The sequence below is a fragment of the Alosa sapidissima genome, chromosome 24 (genome assembly GCF_018492685.1).
Source record: "Alosa sapidissima isolate fAloSap1 chromosome 24, fAloSap1.pri, whole genome shotgun sequence".
In the NCBI taxonomy this organism is placed as follows: Eukaryota; Metazoa; Chordata; class Actinopteri; order Clupeiformes; family Clupeidae; genus Alosa; species Alosa sapidissima.
Window position 1 is genome coordinate 17,672,301 of NC_055980.1, and position 20,143 is coordinate 17,692,443.

Here is a 20,143-nt window from a genome sequence, read left to right on the forward strand (position 1 = left end):
TATGGGAGCGGATGTTGTAGTCTCATCTGGCACCCAAAACTACACCTCCCATAGTTCCTGTCGTAACTTCAACTTCAACACACATGGTTTGCAGAATGGCTACGTTCATGGATTTGAACATCAATTTTACAAAAGATAAGAAAACGCTCCAAAACATAATCGAAACTGCTGCTCATCGTAAGTGTGACCTTTGTAGTTTCAGTAGAAATGAACACAGTATAACATGCCTTACGTCCTACGTGCTGGTTGAAAACGTTACTGCTAACTGTAGAGGAGGTAATGTTAGCTTAGATGAAGGCTAAGATGGATTTCTTTCTAATTTACCTGCAAATTGATGGGTGTTATCTGTAAACTCATACACTGTCATGTTGATCTTTTAATGTCATTATCGTTTAACCTAATATATTGCATGATTAGTTGCATGCAGTAGTGAAGTTCGAGTTTTAATTGGAGTGCCATCAAAACTTCGGCTGCAACTTTGTAGGTTCTACAACTATGCATTGTTTGTTTTACAGTTGGATACTCCACAGTAGCTATAAATTACACGTTAGAGAGTCAGCAGAAGAAACCGGTAAGACAATACTTAACTTAATAACGCAATACGCAATGAATGTCAGTGCTGGTGCCACATTCAATTCCATTCTGTCATCATTTAGGAAATTCCAAAGCCAACCAGCATCTCAGATCTTTTCGACAAGTTGCCTGTTGTACAGGTGATTGTGGTGCTTTTTTTACTTAACACTTACATGAAACCTTAAGCCATTGTGTAGTGGTAGAGAAGTGTTACTGAATGTTACTTTTTATTATTAATAATTTCTAGGGGAGATCCAGACCTATTAGGGTGTTAAACCGTTTAACAGTGGTTGCAACAGATCCAAGCCATTTTGTAAGTCAGTGTACAGTGTTGTTTCAACTTTGTTATTTTATTTTACACCGCCAACAAATTATAGCTTAATTGTTGCAAGTGTGGCACTGAGATTGACCAAGCCAACTTACTCCTCTTTTTTTCCCCCTGTAGAGGCCAACCACAGAATACAAAGCGTTTGACTTGGTGGCTGTGTTGCCGAAGACTGAGAAGTTATTCCACGTATGTTCTTCCAGAGAGTACCTTTATGTGTGTTGTTATGTATAGTGACGCCGATGTTACTTTCACAATGTTGCAAGCATACAGTCTGTCATCCAGAGTTTATATCGAGATGGTTGTGTTGTTGCTAGCTGTGTTTACGTGCTATTTTCACATTTCTCATGACCTTGAACTTTTTGACCCAGGCGGCCTGTATGACTTTCGAGGTTGACATCATTTGTGTGACCGTGACTGAAAAGCAGCCATTCCATTTCAAAAGAGCCCCTGTCAATGGTGTAAGTGTTCATTATTGTGGTAACCCCAGTCTCTTGAACATTTGTTGTGATTTATGAGCAATAATTTATCACACTTAATGGTTTTGTCCCTTTGTGTTATTTTCATGATTGTATTGGGCATAAAATAAAATTGTGTTTTTATGCGAGTGTCACCTTGTTGCTAGGCTATTGATCGGGGAGTGTTCTTTGAGATCGTATACACACCAGCCATCAGAGATTCTACCATGAGAAGATACACCATTGGAAATTCCCTGGGCCTCATGGAGACATGCAAAGGAAAAGTATGTGTACACACACACACACACACACACACACACACACACAAACAAGGGTAAATCAGATTAAATTAGCAGACTGTAGTCTTAACATGGGTCTGTATTCACTTTTAACAGGGCGTCATTTTGTCAAGTGGTGCAGAAAGGGTATGATCTTTTTTTGTGTTTTCTATTCCTCAGAGTATGCATACACTATTAAAACGTACTTGCGTTGTTTTTAACACATCTGTGTCCAGATAGGGACAACACAGTTTGTGTTGTTTCCAACACATTCGTTTTTAGAGTATACTGTTACAGTTTTTCTTGTGTCACATGTAGAATCATTTTGATTATGTACATTGTTTGTGTATTGTGCCACTCAAAGAATTACTCAATTGACAGGAACAAGGTAAGATAGGGAGAAAATTGGGTAATTTTCAAACCCAACAGTACAGTAGCTAGACACAAAATTGCAATTTGCAGATGAGGTCTCAAGTTTGAATGGGTATTTGCATGTGTCATCTTCAAGTGTAATCTTGAATTTCTTTCCCTACAACTTAGCCTCTGGAATTGCGAGGGCCATATGATATTGCCAATTTGTATCCTTTTTTTGGTGTGTGTGTGTGTGTGTGTGTGTGTGTGTGTGTGTGTGTACCCCCAAATGCAGCAACACCAGTTTATCAAACCTCATTGCATCAGTTTTTGAAGTTAGAAAGTTTTATTCATGAGTTATTAGTTTCATGATAAGAGCTATTGTTTATTGTCTAAAAATCATTGCTAATGAATTACTTTATTTTCTTAATGAAGAATTCAGCAGCGTGTGCTTGTGTGTGTCTATGCATACCTGTGTGTTTGTGTATTTATGTGTGACTGAGGAAGTGTTCAGACATACATTTGTTGTTACCTGAGCTTAGATGATCAGAGGGATTGTGTTTGGGTTATCTGAAGGAGATGCCAAAGCAGCTGTTTCTACAAACTGTCGTTCTGTGGTGATAAACGGAGGTGAGAGTCATAAAAGTACTGATCTGCATTGACATGGTTTATGTCCACATTAAAAAAGGAAATGGGGTGCATAAAGTATCATAATAGGATTTTATCATTGTGGTTTACATTGTACATTGAGTTAAAGCAACACCAAAGAGTTTTTGTACCTTAATATAATGTTTTCAAAATCGTTTCAGTGGTTCATCAACTCGTAACCAGGTGAACGGCACTTCTGCATTCGCTTTGCGGCCATCTATCGGATCTGTAGTTCGATGGAATGAGACATAAGAAACTACAAATTTGACTTGCATCTGACGTCGCAATACATCGTACTTTCATAAAATCATGCAACATATTCTACCTTGTCTGTGGACATCGTTATTTGCAAACCCGCTCTGGATAAACAAATAGTGTGCGTGCGACAGAGGGAAAAGTTCTTTGGTGTTGCTTTAAATGTACATTGTAAACCACACCGTATGTGGAAAGTGCTCGCGTTCTTAAATGATTACACTGCTGACTATGATGCAGGACATCACAGCTGGTGTTTCAAATGTATTTTAAATAGCAATACTGACTCAGTGTTGTTGTATGAACAGAGACAAGAACAACTGCTTTCGGGATCATTCGCACCATGAAGAAACCACAGCCTGCGCCCACATCATCAGAGGAGAAGGAGGATGAGCGTGAGATCCCTGCCTCAAAGAGAGTCAAGATGGAGCATTAGTAAACCCACATTCTTGTCTTTTCTTCCGTTAGACTACAATGTCCTCAAGATAGATGACCATAATGTCAGATCTGTATGATAAATGTATGAATTTGTACTGTATAACAGCTATGTATTGAACAGATGTCCACACATGAGATGATTATCTGTTTAGTAGTTTTGAGTGCCAGTGTGGACCTATCACTGGTGACTTTTTGTTTTTATTGACGTCTTTAATTCTCTCATTAGACCCATCACACAACATGAGGAAGTGGTTTGTATGTATGTTATTTATGATGATGTTTTTGTAAAAATAGAAAAAAAGATGCTTATCCATGATATTTTCTGTTTATTCATGTAGCACAAAGCGCAAGTCAAAATTTACAAAATAAATCAAATATTGTACAAAGAAATATGCTATACATTGTCCTTTAAGATCATCGTATTTCAAAACAGTTTTAATTCCTTGACCTCAGTAAATTCCCAAACATTACCAAAAAGTCTAAATGCTACTTTAACATATGTTAGCAAATTATTAAAAAGTAAACAATCTGCCTAACAATAGGAGACATGCTGTAGAATCCATGTGAGTATACAACCTTCAAAAATTCCTTCAGAACCAACCTTGAAGTCCCACCATTATCTGTAACAAACCCCCAATCTTTCAGAATCACGTATCACTCTTGCCATCTTATCCATTAATGATATTATGAAACTCAAACAATTTCATGAAGCAGCAATCCTGGTTCAAAACTCAAAGTCTAACTCAAGCCTACTGCAGCTGACATGAATCAAAATGCTAGTAGTAGATGACAACTGCGGGCACAAGAACGACTTTGCCCTTGTCGATTTCACTCACACAAACATCACACTTATATCTGAATAGCCATCGCAGGTCTGGCAAATAGCTTCTGGAATCTTCCACAAATCACTTTGGAGAGGAGCCTTTCTCTTCATTGAACTTGTCCAGCAGATTTTTCGCCCCGCTCTGCCACTCATGGACACTGTCCATTGGTGACTTCCCCTCCTGGAGATGGAGAAACGAAACGGTTTAAACTCAAAATTGTTAAAAGAAACAAAGGACTGATGCTGTGGTAGTTATGTTAATTTATGTCAAACTATTGTTTTCTGCTCTCTGTAGTGGGACAATGAGTCAGACACTGTTATATCCTGATGCTTGGGGTTCTTAAAAGTGAAGAAATGTCAAAAAAATGTCCATTTGTTCCTGTTGGCTTAGGAAAACATTCAATAACAATTGTCTATGAACACAGTTTGACGATCTATACATAAGTGCTGGCTGAAACTCTACCATGCAAAGAAGAAACCATATTTAGACATGATCAGAAATACCACCGTCTTATCTGGGCCCCCCAGCTAATGTAAGATAGGCCGAGGTGAAGTGGATAACTGTCTCATGGTTAGAACAATTAAGATGTTGAACTGTTTTTGGAAATCATGGACTCTACATCCTTCAGGCTAAAGACAAGATGGACAACTTATTAATACTGTTCAGTTCAAAAACTGGCCTCTATAATGGTATGGGGAGGGGGGGGAGCATTAGTGCCTCTATAATGGTATGGGGAGGAGGGGGGCATTAGTGCATGGCATCGGCAGTTTGCATATCTGGAAAGGCACATTAAATGCATATAAAATGATATAAATGATATACATTTTGAGTAGCATAAGGTGCCATCCAGATAAAAAAATGTCAGGGAAAGCCTTGAACATTTCGGAAAAGCAATGCCTTGCTGCACTCTGCACATATTACAACAGTATAGCTCCTTAGTAAAAGAGTCAAGGCATTAAAATGGCCTGTCTGCAGTCCAGACCTGTCACATTTGATGCATCATGGAACAAAACACAATAAAGAAATCCCACTGTTGTGCAGTTGAAATCCTAAATCGGGCAAGAATGGGACACATTTCATTCTCATTTCAAATCTAGCAACTGGTCTCTTTTGCTCCCTAATGTTAAGAGACTGTTTTTAAAAGAAGGGGTGATGCAACACATGCTGTCCCAACCTGCCTATGCTCCAACTTTTTTCAAATTCAAACTGAACAAATATTTTCTTTTTTTTCAATGACTGATAGGTTGTCTTTGCACTATTCTCAATTACCGTAAATGGTTATATGGCTTACATATAACATGTATGTTTTTCTTTTGTTTTGCATTTTACACAGCGATGTCCCAATATTTTTGAAAATGGATATATAAGTATAGATTATGGCTAATCTGCATTTTTAAATAACATAATTTTAGAAAACATGTGTCAGTGTTCCTAGACTGATGAATCCACTAGGTGTCACTGTTGTCAAAACCACTGACACAGAGTTGATGGAAATCCTTGGGCATACTTCTCACCACATGTTTAGAAAAATCATGTAGAAGTCATTTATGCTGACTGTTCAGACTGTACATTCTGTTCAGACTGTTTCTGTGATTTCTAAAAGAAGTCAGTCAGCCAATATCGTTGTGGAGTAGTGGTGAATTGCATTGAAACAAGTAATATAGTGTGTTTACAGAATACTCACCGAGTTTTTCATTTTCATGTTAGCTCCATGCAGCAGAAGCAGCTGGATGATTTTAAACCTGTTGAGCCTGACCGCGTCATGCATTGGCGTGTCTCCATCCTGTGTCAAAAAAAACGACCACGTGTTTGACCACAATCATCCACATCATCAATGATCTCACTATTCCCCGAAGTCTATTTTAATCACAGCCCATAAAGGTTGCACCCTATGTTCTGTGACCGCCCCCCCTTATTTACCCTGTCTTTGGCATTGATGTCTGCACCACAGTGAATGAGGTGTTCAGCACACTCGTAGTGTCCGGTTCTTACAGCGACGTGTAGGGGTGTGCTGTTCAGCTGAAAGACAGAGAGAGAGGGGGAATAAAAAAGAAATCTAGAACAGTGGCAGCCTCACAGGGCCAGACATGATGCTTGGAGTAACATAGGACAGCATCAATAATTTTTAGCAAAAATGGATATATTTGATGTAGATTCAATTCAATTCAAAGTGCTTGTTTTCCTTATAATGGCAGAAGTCTAATAACTGGTAAAACCTAGTAACTGTTAAGAACCACAACTGTTAAAGAAAAGAAACTCAGAAAGAACAACTGGAGCTCTAGCATTGGGCGTGTCTCTCGTACCTTATCTCGGGCAGTGATTTTGGCATTATGGTTGAGCAGGAGCCCCAGCACAGGAAGGCTTCCTCCTCGACAGGCACAGTGAAGAGCAGTGGACTCCAGCTGGCCAGAAAAAAAAAAGATCGCACAAGCCAATATGAAAGATACCGGTAGTAACACAAAAGACAGTGTGGCAAATGATCAGCATAGATGTCTGACATTGGATGGTATACTTGCTGTATTTAATAGCAGCTTATCCCAAGCAAATTACAAACCAATAAATACAAAATCAGGAAAAGAAGAGAAATAAGTAAAAAAGAGAAAATAAATGTAGGTCTATCACATTTAAATTATTTAGCAGCATTAATCATCATTAATAATCATTATTAATCATTATCATCATCAATATTATCGTCAACATCAACAACAGTGCTAGAAACAAAAGAAATTCAATACTACCCCAGTATGGCAGTAGCATATATCTGTTTTAACGTTACCTTGTCTTTCTGCTCGACCCTTGCCCCAGCTTCAAGAAGTCTTTTGACAATGTCCACGTGGCCTTTATAGCTGGCCTTGTGCAGTGCAGTGCGATTGAACTGTGAAGTGGAAAGAGAAAAAAGGTTGATGCTGTGGATGCATCATTCCCCATTCGCTGAGAATGGAGACAGGGGTGCCTACTCTCTGCCAACTCTGTGTTGAATGACTCACATTATCGCAGGTGTTTGGGTCACCAAGCTTCTCGAGGTACTTGTCGATGATGGCCATTTTGTTTTCCTCAGCAGCTTTCAGGAAGTCATCTTCATCCACATAATATGGCTGTGAGGTGATAGTGGGAAAAATTGGCTGTCAACTCCTTTACTGTAAATTTGTTTTCAAAAATGACAGCAATATATTGAGCCTTGTAGATGATTATAGGTGTGCTTGCGAGCCTCACAACAATCTCAGGCGCAGGCTTGTGCTTTCTGACTGGAACTCTCCTGGTTCTCCTCCTCTTCTTAAGTTCTAGAATCTTCTGCAGGTCGTCTAGGTAGTCGGCTTTTAGGTGGCCAACCTTGTCATTCTGTTAAATGCAAATGCCCAAATAGGTTAATCTCTTTAATGATACATTCTTGGTGAATGTATTTACTCATATACATATGAATATTTGGTGAATGTATTTATTTATTTATTTATTTAACTGTTTCTTAAATGAGTAGCCCCACACAGTCAGCTAAATGCTGCTTACCTCATGGCCATCTGAAAGGTCTCTGTTGGACCTCAGGTCATCCTGCTTCTCTTGGCTAACAGATGTCTCGTACTCTCCAGTAGCAAACTGCTGGTTGTCAGCCTCCTCTGGCTCTTTGATCCCACATGTCTTGCCGGTAACCTAATGACCAGATAAAGGACTTCATTAGGCAGAGTCTATTAGCTAGGCTTTTTACCAAAGGGGAACAGTGTGCATCAGAGAGAAAGGAAGACAGCTCTTGTCTCCCTAACGAAGCCGCAAATGTTTGAGATAAAACATCTCCATATTTCAGTCTGATTTTTTTTTCTCCCTGCCCTGCAGCTTCGGACAGATGTTTTTTGTTTCCTCATTGTAACTGTGATTTGAAGTTACTGTTGAGTAGAGAAAAAGATCACCAGTCTTACTTTTTCACATTAGCTTTAGCTACTGCCATTAGAACAGAGAAATCAACGGATTAAGAACAAGAAATAACCCCCTAACCAAAAATGTTGTGATTGCAAAAAAAGTGATACTGTAATGAGCAATGTTTAAAAATAAAGCATACAAAATCACATTCAATCTAAATTTAAATCGAAACGTGTAAAACATTTTGAAAACACACAAATGTAAAACATACAAGTTATGCTGCACACAAATAAAGCCCATTACCAGCTCTTCAAAGCCAAGCATCCCCATGATAAAGATTGTGTTGCGCTCTCTTGTCCACTACTAAGTGTTAATCCAGAGACCTCGCTCAACTCCCCAGAAGAGTGTCAAATATTTCTGTAGAGTCTCCGCCTCTCTCAATGTCTTATATACCTAAGTGTGAGTACAGAGGTATGAAGTCATGTGCTAACCAAAGCATCCCCCTCCCCAACAAACATCATCACAGATAAAGGACATAGTCAGTCGTATCGAGTACAGGGCTGAGGCCCCCCCCCCCCCCCCCCCCAGTTACTCTGAGTGACCAAAGAGCATGGCAATGCAATGACCGTTCGGTCCCTCTCTTCTCTCCTTTCCTTTCTTCTCTTTCTCTCTCTCTCTCTTCTTTCTCTCTGTTCTCTCCACCTTAAACTCTGATGCTACTTCTGTCACGCTTGCTACCAACAGCTGGCTCCCTGACACCGATACGTTACACAGATACAGACTGCCAGACGAATGAAAGAGGAAGACATGGCTTATAGATTTCTCAGTGGAGCAACTTGTCTGACAGGGTCTATGACTAATGTTTGTATCTGACTGGGGATTGTGCTGCAAGGTTTTTATGATTAAAGGTCCTTTAAAATAGGTAAATAAGCACAGATTCACTTGATGCCTAAGGTACATATGAGGAAATAGACTGGACACAGAGAAAAAAGAAAAAGAGATCTAGATTGAGAACTCTCAGTTATGTCTCATACTTCCTGTTTTTTCCTCTGCGGCATGCTAATGGATATTTTTTAGTTTTCTTCTTCTTGGGTTTCTGCTATCGCATCACTTCAAGTGTCCCCGATTAAAGCATTACTACCTGAGACTATTTTAATCCCGCGAGCCGATAAATCACAGACACTAATGAGTGTTTTGGAGGAGTCAGGACGTTTGACAGCTGCCATTTTTACAAGTACACGCTGTACCTGGCCTTGTAAAACACCAAATGAAGTCAAAATATGAATGATACTCTCGTTAATGTCGAGACCTCTTGAGGATTTACTGTCATGGACCCTGTGTTTTAAATGTCAAATCAATTTCATTCTTGTGATCCCTGAGAAAACGTCAGCCACGCTATCTTTAGCTGGTTGAGGTGGGTGGCATAGCCAGATAGGAGTTTACTACGAGAGAAATATCTCAGTGGCATCGAGATATGAAGATGTAACCATAACCAGTGGACGCAACACTAAATGAGTCTGAAACAAGGTTCTCAAACATGCAACAGAGCTCTTCCTTAGCGGGCTGGAACATCAAAATTGACCGGTTAATGGAAAATTTGCAAAATTGTTGGAAACCCACTTTTCAGCAGTCCTGATTATCTGGTGCTTCTATTCTAACATGCAGATTGCTATCATAGATGTTGTTTGAACTTCCCAGAAAACTGTGACTAATCAACATAAAGAAAGAAGAAACAACAGAAAAATAAACAGAAAAATTCAAAAACATAATTTCACCTGATCTTCCCCTTGAAAGTCTATGTTTGATGGCGTGCTGCTCAAAAAGTATTAGACTACCACAAAAAAAAAACCCCACAAACTGAGATTAATGTGTGATACAAAATGTATTTTTATCAAGTTCAGCCTAATTGTATCGTTCTGCTGTCAAGGTACTGTGCTGGCAGCTGCTGTTTAAAATATTGTGATAAAAGTAGATTTCCCCACAGCTAGATGCTGTCCCATTTATTATGGAATATCAAAGCCTGTCTTGACCAGATCATCTGAACAACATAAATGGAATGAGGTGATAAGATTTTAATGCAGAGCATAAACAGCGCAGTGTATTCTAATAGAGACATTAAAGTGTCGTAGATAACATCTCAATTCAGCATGCTCATGTTCTGATATGTACACACTCAACTCAGAAGCCAGTCATAACTTGCATGCAAAACAATCTGGACTAAATTTTTTGGGATGTGTTTTTGACCAAAAAGGGGCAAAAACACTGCTTGTCTGGTAGCTGAGGTGCTGGAGTCATGAAATAGTATAAGTATAAGTATATATACTCTTTTGATCCTGCGAGGGTTCAAGTAAAAATGGAACATCTTTTTACATGTTTAAGTGTGTTTTTCAAAAAAAGCTGTCGTAATGCTGCATGAAGTGAAATCTAGCTTAAGCATGCATAAGCCATAAGCATGCATTTGAGCTTTTTACCCTGACAATGGAGCAGACATCATGTAACATCATTTAAAAATGATTCACTTAATTGATTCATATTTACAAATTGCTTATATTTACAGTTTCTGCAGTTTCAAGATCCATACAGTCAGAAGAGTTCTGTTGCTCTGTTGGCTGTTGCACACTATGTGGTGCCTACAACGGAGTGATGGAACTTAATCGTTGAGGCGCTAGATAAACATTCCAGTCAAGCCTTGCGCAAAAGTTACACCCAATCAAGTGTGTCCTTTTTTAGTTATCCCACATGTTGCTTGTCCTGCCAGACCTGTCAGCCCATCTTAATCCCTTGTTACACTTGGATAGATACACTTGGTTAGTAGTTAGGATTTAACATTTTCATTACGTCTCATTGAAAAGGTTGTCTCACAATATCGTGCCTACTGAAAGTATGAATCTTCGTGAATCTTTCACTAAACTTTTTTGTGTGGGGTTTGTATATGAAATTGAAAAGGTTCTCCACCCAAAAGTGTCTGGTACCTGGCAGAAGAACTTTTCAGTGGTAAAAACACTGAAGGCATTTAAGAGCGAGGGACGAGTGAACTATCTTTGCCCATCAAGCATCAGGTGTATATTTACGTCTGGAATGGGAACTTGTACTGGCATAAGAGGACAACATATTTTCATGTTGACAAGCAGTAAAGGGTGTGAGACACGGCTACTTGCATTGGTGGAATAGCAGACATCGTCTCTTCGATGTTAAAGTATGTTATAGACTGGATATCACAGAGAGAATGTCAAGTAAACAGACGTGTCTTATACATAGGTTGTTTGTATTGTATGTTTGTAGGAGGGGGAAAGCCTAGCGGGACAGAACATGCCGGTATTCCGTAATCCACTTGACTTTTTTGGTATTATGTAGTAGGTCTGTTCATATTGTATAGTTTGCAGTTTTTTGAAGTATTTTAAATGTTTTTTTTTCTGCTGAAAGAAAATGCTGTCAAATTAGTAAGCTCTTTTCCAAATAACGTTGGACACAAAAATATTCTATTTTTATGCTATTCATTTATGTAAAATTGTTTAACAAGGAAATAATTTCATCACCACTTTCACACATTTCACTCAGGAATTTTCCACATTCAGTTTTGTCGTAAGTGGTGTCATGGATGAACATTAACCTCTTATGACTGATTTTCTCACAATCTCAACAAATGACCATTCCATTGACCTGCAGATAGGGTCATACCCCGACAAATTCCAAGTGCGCGCCAATTTTACCCGCAGATGTATACATTGGGAGCCCCTGCCATACAGAGAGGCAGGCCGTGGCCTATTGGTTATTGACCTGACCTGTAACCGGAGGGTTGCCGGTTCGAACCCCGACCAGTAGGCACAGCTGAAGTGCCCTTGAGCAAGGCACCTAACCCCTCACTGCTCCCTGAGCGCCGCTGCTGATGCAGGCAGATTAGTGTGTGCTTCACCTCACTGTGTGTACACTGTGTGCTGTGTGTGTTTCACTAATTCACGGATTGGGATAAATGCAGAGACCAAATTTCCCTCACGGGATCAAAAAAGTATATATACTTATACTTATACTTACTTACACATCTGCTGTCTCTTCTCACGGTTCTGCAAATGTGAGGGAACCTGCTTTGTCTGTCAGATGTGCATGTGGTTAGTGTTAATTTCGTCAGATGAGACGAGAGGAAATATGTTCGTCAACGACCTTTTTTTTCATGACTAAGACGAGACGATGACGAGAAGGCAGTAATGTCCTGAAACACTGACTAAGACTCTTAAGATTCTTAAGATGAATTATTGTTGACGGAAAAAGACGAGACTAAAATGTTTTGCATGAAATAAGAACTAAGATAAAATCTCTCTTCATTTTCGTCTACAAAATGAGAAGACAAATATCTAGCTGTTACGTTTTCAAAATATTCCGAGCAACAGCTTTCCTGTAGGCTAGTCTACGTGCTGTTGCTGCAACCCTGTGGCTGCAACACGAAACTACATGGAACAAGAACACTGGAGATTTCTGCCAGAGTTACCAACTAACTACCTAAGCTTTATGCCACAATGCTACATACCCAGAAGTTGAAGCTTCTCTCATACAAATTAACATCCCCCAGAATGTCCATACGAAAATGTTCATCATGTAATGTCAACTATTTAACTAGTTAGACTGATGATGCAAAGTTTGCTAGCAAGTAAGCTAATATGGAAAGTTCGCTAGCAAGTTAGCTATGGCTAAGATGGAGAGTCTGTTTGGGGAATGTGTTGTGTTTGGGCGCATATCGCCATCTAGCGAGGCGGAGTAAAACATTAATACTTTGGTCTACGACAGGGTTTCTCAAACTTGTTCAGTTTCAGGACCACTTAACTAACCCTAGCTAAAAAAAAGATTAGACCTAGGCCTACTTCAACAGTAGCCTATAATTAGTCTACACTATAGGCCTACTCACTGAACCACCTTGCTTATTGTCTTTGCACTTTGCTTATTGTGTGGATTCATACTGTATGATTTAAACTGGCATATCTTACATAGACAGTGTTGCAGAACTGTTTTTACATACAAGTTGGTTCAATATTGCAAACAACTCATCTATATTATATTTTACCACGTCTGCTCACGGACCACTTGAGATAGCTTGCGGACCACCAGTGATTCCCGGACCACACTTTGAGAAACACTGGTCTACGAATATGACAGTGGTCCAGTCAAATCTTTTACTGTCTATGGTCAAATCCCAGCCGAGCTATAACTGTAGCTATAACCTGTGCATGTAAACATACTGACTGACAAAAAATCAGAATGAGTAATTATAACAGACGAGTAGCCCTGTGGACACACAATATTGTAAAATTGAGATGTGTGAAACACTATTTGACTGAAATGGTAATCAGATATAATTTGTTATAAAAAAAGACTAAAATGTGTTGACTAAAACTGACTAAGACTAAGATACCTTTAGTTTTCTTATGACTAAAACTAGACTAAAATGACGAGACTTTTAGTCGACTAAAACTTGACTAACAAAAATTATATTTGAATGACTAAATATGACAAAGACTAAAAAGGACATTTCGTCACAAGACTAAGACTAAGACTAAATTAAAAATAGGTGACAAAATTAACACTACATGTGGTGCAGGTCTACTACTCGTACTCTGGTACTTTTTTCCAGAGCAGAGGTCAACCATCCAGAATCTTCTTCAGGGTGCCATGATGAGGTGGCTTGTAAAACTGAATCTGTAACGAAATCCGTTGGCTTTTGACTTTACGGCCAGTGACCTGTGGTGCCTCTGAACAACCCCCAGGGCTGTTTTTCACCCACCTTTACCCCTGCGAGCCGTTGAAAATAGTGTCACGATTTACGTACCCCCCTCGCTCAGATTTCTCTAACCCTTGTTAATCTATAAATGGCTATTACCCGGGGTCAGAGGTCACTGTCACAATGCTCATAATCAAATGACTCTCCCACCCCTGGGTACCCAGTTGAGAGTCATGGAAAGGTCAGATTTGAGATAAAAAAAAAAAAACTGGCATGACTGTAATACAGTGTTTCAGTTTATCTCCTGTGTGAAGTAAGAAGTAAGAAGCAGTTAGATTGGACCAGACTGTTATGAGCAGTGTTGGGCAAGTTACTTCAAAAGCGTAATGCATTATTTATTACTTGTTACTGTCATCTCAAAGTAATTTGTTACATTACAATATTACTGTCTTTGAATTGTAAGGCATTACACTACGTTTACATTACTTTCACCAAAATAACAGGAAATATGGAATTCTTCATGTGTTCAATGCAGCTCATTACACGGCAAGAGGTGATGTGGTATGGCATAATGACTGAGCGAGGCTTAAGGCTAACAAAAGAACAATATAATGGTTGCAGTTATGGCTCAAGGAACAATGTAGGCGCCAAAGGTAACTCACAAGTTAATATAGTAAAATATAGCCATAGTGAAATTGTATGTTGACTTTAAATGGTTCTCATCATTGTTGGTTGCCTTTCCTTTCACTTACAGTGGTGTAGACTTAATGCAAATAGTTTGAGAATAATCTTAGCTACGATCTTTGTCTGTAAAAGCAACATTTTAGTTATTCTCACTGCTTGAAATGAGTAGTATAGCCTAACCATGTTAAATCTGTTGCATGAATGGCAGAGATAACTCAAATTCCCTTTCTACGGTCATCTAAACAAGGCAATCCAATTCCAGGACCAGCATAGATGACTTTTTTAATTATTGGATACTCTTCTCTGGTGCCAATTGAGCATTTCTCAATTTTGGATTAAAAAGCAAAGTAACTAAAGTTACTGAGAATTGTACCAAGTAAAATATTACTGAAATTGTATTGGTAATGCCTTACATTACTGCATTACAGCAAAAAGCAATGCATTACTGTAATTACATTACTTTCTTAATGCATTACTCCCAACACTGGTTATGAGTCAACATTTCAAAAGCCAGCATCCCATCCGTGATAGTATCGGGGTGCATTAGTGCCTGTTGCATGGCTTACACATCTGGAAAGGCACTATTAATGCTGAATGATATATAAAGATTTTAGAGCAACATATATTGCCATCCAGACAATGTCCTTTCGATGACAATGACATGTTTTTTTTCAGGACAGGCCCTGAATATATTAGGAGGACAATGCCAAACTGCCTTTTGCACATCTTATCAACAGCATGGATCCATAGTAGAAGAGTCTGGGTGCTAAAATGCCCTTCCTTCCTTCCATACCTGTACAGCAGTGAGTATACTTCTGTGAATACAGCTATACTGTATAGTCATATGGTCGTGGGTATCTGAGTGTCAAAGTATACTCCTTTTTCAGAGCTTGTCTGCTGGCAAAATGCAAATGTGATTTCATCTCACTTACTTACTTTCAATTTTGCTTGAAAGTCAGACAGCCACCGGAAATGGTTTAAAATAGATACAATATGCAAGGTCAATACAATAGTACCAAACGCAATGGACACAAAATTTGGCTGCAGCATGGAGAAGCCATACTGACTGAATGTATAACAAATTTTACGCCATCTGTTCAGTGTATAGACCACATCTATAGAAGTATACTTAGGCCTTAACATTTGGTGCATCATCAGCAAAAAAATACTACAAAGAAGACTCTGGGCTGTTGAGCAGCTGAAACCCACTATCGGGGAAAAATAGAAAATGCTTTCTTCCAGTAGCAGCAACTGGAATCCATGCATTTCCACAGAATTATTTTTGGAATCTGATCCCTTATCATACTGGTTCATTCTTACTCGTCGCTCGACTTATCGTGACTAAAGATGGCTTCAAGATGGCTGCAAACGCTAAACTTTGTGAAGATACTGTCTGCATAAATCGTCTTGTAAGTAAACTACCAGTAGCCTGGCTAGCGCCACCACTCAATGAGACGTGGTCTGGGAACCAAACGTTAATTTTCTCGTATTTGAAAAAAATGCCCAGATCCGTTTATTGGGTGCCATGGATGTCTATCAAATGTGTCTGTGCATAGCTCATCATCGTCTTGCTTTCCCCCCTTTTCTGTGATTGGTTCCCTATCTCAGGCGAAAATTTGCTCCATGGTCTCCAGGCTGCCTTAGCAGCGTGAATCAAATCGCGCGCAAGGCAGCATGGGAACACCCAGGCTAAACTACCAGTGCTTTTTCAAAGTTCTCAATGTCTCGTTTTAAATGTCAGGGCCCTCGGAAGTCTACCAATGAAGTGTGGAGATACATTGAGCCTCGTAAATGGTGTAAAACAATGATTTATTTGCATGGCTAGCCCGATGCCGAAGCACCAAGATTGAAAAAGCTGTTGGTAGCATCGGCTAACTAGCGCCAGATTTTGGAGTGCAGGGGACAAGCCGAGATGGGCTATGAGACATACGTTCACACTCGGTATCATGTTTCAACACACTTTAGGTCAATATCACACCGGAATTCTCCTTTAACCCTTAAAGGAGTACCGTCACACTGGTGTGACGGGAATGTTGAGAAATGAACGTTCTAAAGAATATCTGGGTTCATTGAATTCAACATAGAATTTTAGAACCTTCAATTGTTGCGGAACTTAGAACGTTCAAAAACCTACACCTTTAAGGGTTAACTTACTATACATTATTAAGGGCAACATTATGACATTAAATGGCCAGTGTAATTTAGCTTTCAGACAGGAAGCGGTGTGAGCTGCGCTTCCTGTTGGGTTTAGCACATGGTTCTGTGCATGAGGGTTCGCCACTGTGCGGTGTGCATGAGGATTAGCTGCGCGGCGAGCTGCCACTTGCGCTGCACAAACCGTTCTTGCGCCGTGCAAGCCATTGTAAATAACGGTTTCAGAGCACAGTAGTGCTATTGTAGCATCCTATGTGTAAGGCACTTAACTAAAGGAGCGAGAGAGAGAGAGATGAAATTATAGTTTAATGATATGATGTTACACAGAAACACAGGCCAGGCATCTTATATGGAAACCATGTTGGAGGGTGGAACAGTGCACTACGATCTTCTACTGTCTCTATTGTGCAACGGAGTATTTTTATATTTATATACTTATATTACTTTTTCTGCTGTAAGTGCATGTTGTGTGTGATGTCTATGAATTTCCCCTTGGGGATCAATAAAGTATCTATCTATCTATCTATCTATCTCTCTATCTATCTATCTATCTATCTATCTATCAAGTCATGTGGAGCCTGTCGGACATGGCCATGCGAGTTCAATGGCCAATGACTCCGGGTGTGACCACAAGCCACGCATGTATTTTTGTGTCACTGGGTTCACAGCTGTTCCAGGATGATGCCGTGGGTGTGAGGTGGGTGGGCGTGTGTGTGTGTGTGCATGGGGGGGGGAGAGAACATGCTTCCCTGTCTTGTGCAAATGACCACACAACGCTAGGTGCTTATGACCTGAACAGCTGTGGTTTCCTTGTAATGTTTTGGGCTTAGCTGACGAATCCCTCCTAGGACACATTTATGACCCCAAGTTGTTTTTTTAGAGGCAAATGTCGCAGACCAGTAAGGTCTGTGTGGCCATCAACAGTTGTTGCACTGAGTGGATGGGCATCATATAGTGTTTCATTTTAAAGGATTATATGTCATTCTTATCACTGATCATTGTCTGATAATGAATATTAAAGATTATTTTAGATCACATACTTTTAACCAAAAAAGTGCCGTGATTCTTAGTTCTTTTTTATGGCCTAACTTCTTGCCAGGGTTTTGTGTTTCAGTGTATGCAGCTCATGCATCTATGCTTCTTTTAACTCTAGCAGTTTTAAATAATGCTCCGTTAACAGACAGTTTTATTTTTACGTGTACTTGCTCCTGCTTTATAACTGGTATAGCCAACAACCGTGGCAACCAAGTCAGGTGCAGTGACACTGGCACATGTATTTTCATTCCAGTACATTGCCCTGATCAACAGGCTCTCCAAAGTAAAAATGTTACAGCATCTCTGTTTTGGAGATGTCTAACAGCCTGACTGTGAAAAATGGGCTTCAACAAAACCCTCTCTGAAAATGCCCTATCGATGTCTGCGGCTAGATCCATGGGTTTGTGGATGATGGCCTAGGGTGGTAGAGATTATAGCTATAGCATAGCCATTTGTGCTGTGATCTTTCGCTCTCAATGTGTCTGTTCACCTATAGTCATCAGAGAGACCCCCGAAACATGTGAATGTGTTGTCATGCCAACAGGCTTGCATTTCAGAACTCTGCTTGATACTCTGAGGTAGAGGCAGATATCAGTATCAGTGTGCACATGGTGAACTTTGATCGAGCAGCACTATCTATTAAAAGAGACTTGACTTTTTCTGGAGGAAGTGTTTTGACACTAGAAAGTAGGTCATTGGGCAGTGTAAGTTAATTATTGGAATGAAATGGTTGTCAGCAGAGTTGAATAAAGATACATTGAGCTAAGACTATAGTGTCACAGGGGAAGTCGAGTGTCAAGTGTAACGTATGTTAAAAGAAAACTACACATACCAAATAGGAAAATGTGTGCACCAAAGATTCTAGAGCGGAGCTCTGTTCTAGAATCTTTGGTGTGCACGTAGCAGTGAGTGTGGTTAGTCCTGGGCTTGTCATACCTGGAGAAACTCCTCCTCCTCTTCCTCAGAGATGTACTCCCAGACATCAGGCTCTTCCATGAAGGAGATTGCCAACTTTGACCTGAACGCAAACAAACATCAGCGTCATCCAGGATCAGTCAACTCATTCATCTCAATGATGTTTTCTATTGCAGAAATGAAGAGTAATACATAGGTCATGGTTTCCTGTCTTGACTAGAGATGAAATGGTATATGTATGCTAAAGCAGTTATGAAATATTCAACAATAAATCAGTTTGGATTCAACAGAGCACCCGAGAAGAATTATTTATCTGCCCTAGACACAACAACAGTACACCCCATCTATGCATACTGCACAAGTGTACTTCAATGACAAAACATGAATGTCTTTGTAAGGTGATATCTGTTGTCTGTTTTTGTTCTTATTTTCAGGTCTCAAACTCAAACCTGTTTAGACAGTGATCTTCAACTCCAATTAGAGCACATGCTGTATTTGTGTGTCTGGATGAATCATTGATTTGCTTTTAGTGTAAATTAACATGAGTACTCATTTTCCATTACAGTGATTCACCATTGGCGGATTCAAGCCAATAAGCCTGTGTGGTGTGTCTGCCTCATCAGATGTTCTTCTTGAGGTCTAATTACTTGTACATTAATTGAGGGAAAAAACAAGGCACCTAATGGTATCTTTTCATGACGAACTGCTGCTAAGCAACTGAGTATATATACAGTATTAGTGTCTTTCATACTCGGATTTATTCTAATAAAATATTGCCGTAAAAAAACATCTCCCATTTCGGCAATGTTTTGCTGTTAGTGATTCAGTTGATGGACCTTTCTTCATATGTGACAGCTGACCTGGGGCTCTGATTATGTCAACTATTACTTGCACAAACACTAATTTGTACTAATACTAATTTAATTACCAGGCTAAATCATTTTGCTAGTTTGATACCATGGGCATGATCTTAAACGTACATATGGGTCAATCAGTGCACAAAATTCTCAGTAAACATTGATGACAAACTGACATTTACTGTCAACCTCTACCATGTTCCTAGTTAGTCAACAGATTTATGTTTGTGATCTGTGACATGTCAACATATTAGCAAATATTGGCATCACTGCTTGTTGACACTGGTTTCCGCAGTGCGGAAGCCGGATTGTACTGGAATCTATTGTGTCAATACTGGTGTCCTTTGCTGAGTTCTGTTGTGTTGCTTGAGTGATTCTGCGAGTATGATGAACTGATGGAACTGAGCTCGGTATTGGTATACAGAATGCTTCTGTTCTAACCTCACATGATAAACTGAGATGCTATTGTCTGTCAAAACAGTTACAGTTCATATTAAAGACGGTTACACTTTACTTGAAGGTAAGAGTGAACGTGTCATAAACATTATAAACAAGTCATAAACGTTTATGACAACGCTTTTGCCATTCGTTTTTTGTCATGACAAGTTAGGGTTAGTGTTAGGGTTATGATATGACAGTGTCAGAAACTAAAGTGTTACCTAAAAGACTACAATACCAAGTATGTCGGTGTGTAAAGTATTTCCAGAGTTTCAGATTCATTCATTCATTCATTCAATTTAATCATTCCTTCATAAGAATTTTCAGTGTAATTCAGCTTTTTATTCACTGTAGCTG

General features: G+C 39.4%; 2 protein-coding genes across 5 annotated transcripts; one reads left to right on the forward strand and one right to left on the reverse strand.

The window, feature by feature from the left end:
* The first annotated feature begins 16 nt into the window (after positions 1-16).
* Positions 17-3,713, forward strand: rpp30 (ribonuclease P/MRP 30 subunit). Of its 2 annotated transcripts, XM_042083325.1 has the most exons (11): positions 17-177; positions 516-571; positions 657-713; positions 821-886; positions 1,019-1,087; positions 1,270-1,359; positions 1,524-1,640; positions 1,752-1,781; positions 2,175-2,212; positions 2,536-2,615; positions 3,194-3,713. In XM_042083325.1, the coding sequence occupies exons 1-11, from the start codon at positions 84-86 to the stop codon at positions 3,319-3,321; spliced, it is 825 nt and encodes a 274-aa protein (XP_041939259.1). In that variant the 5' UTR covers positions 17-83; the 3' UTR covers positions 3,322-3,713. The 2 variants fall into 2 exon arrangements, with proteins under 2 accessions (XP_041939259.1, XP_041939260.1); XM_042083326.1 differs by lacking the exon at positions 1,752-1,781.
* Positions 3,630-18,588, reverse strand: ankrd1b (ankyrin repeat domain 1b (cardiac muscle)). 3 transcript variants are annotated; one of them, XM_042083322.1, is made up of 9 exons: positions 18,513-18,588; positions 7,652-7,792; positions 7,361-7,486; positions 7,135-7,242; positions 6,924-7,022; positions 6,451-6,549; positions 6,068-6,166; positions 5,832-5,930; positions 3,630-4,327 (listed from the first exon to the last, which is right to left on the reverse strand). In XM_042083322.1, the coding sequence occupies exons 1-9, from the start codon at positions 18,570-18,572 to the stop codon at positions 4,229-4,231; spliced, it is 930 nt and encodes a 309-aa protein (XP_041939256.1). In that variant the 5' UTR covers positions 18,573-18,588; the 3' UTR covers positions 3,630-4,228. The 3 variants fall into 3 exon arrangements, with proteins under 3 accessions (XP_041939256.1, XP_041939258.1, XP_041939257.1); XM_042083324.1 differs by lacking the exon at positions 18,513-18,588 and adding an exon at positions 10,552-10,623; XM_042083323.1 differs by lacking the exon at positions 18,513-18,588 and adding an exon at positions 8,300-8,428.
* Positions 18,589-20,143: the final 1,555 nt, after the last annotated feature.

What these genes read in the sequence shown, in the direction of transcription:
- rpp30 (XM_042083325.1), top strand. Translation starts at nt 84, where the DNA reads ATGGTTTGCAGAATGGCTACGTTCATGGATTTGAACATCAATTTTACA. An exon ending in AATCGAAACTGCTGCTCATC is followed by an intron (nt 178 to 515) that starts GTAAGTGTGACC and finishes TTTGTTTTACAG; the next exon opens with TTGGATACTCCACAGTAGCT. An exon ending in CAACAGATCCAAGCCATTTT is followed by an intron (nt 887 to 1,018) that starts GTAAGTCAGTGT and finishes TTCCCCCTGTAG; the next exon opens with AGGCCAACCACAGAATACAA.
- ankrd1b (XM_042083322.1), bottom strand. Translation starts at nt 18,572, where the DNA reads ATGGAAGAGCCTGATGTCTGGGAGTACATCTCTGAGGAAGAGGAGGAG. An exon ending in GGGTCGAGCAGAAAGACAAG is followed by an intron (nt 6,550 to 6,923) that starts GTAACGTTAAAA and finishes TTTTCTGGCCAG; the next exon opens with CTGGAGTCCACTGCTCTTCA. An exon ending in ACATCAATGCCAAAGACAGG is followed by an intron (nt 5,931 to 6,067) that starts GTAAATAAGGGG and finishes TTTTTGACACAG; the next exon opens with GATGGAGACACGCCAATGCA.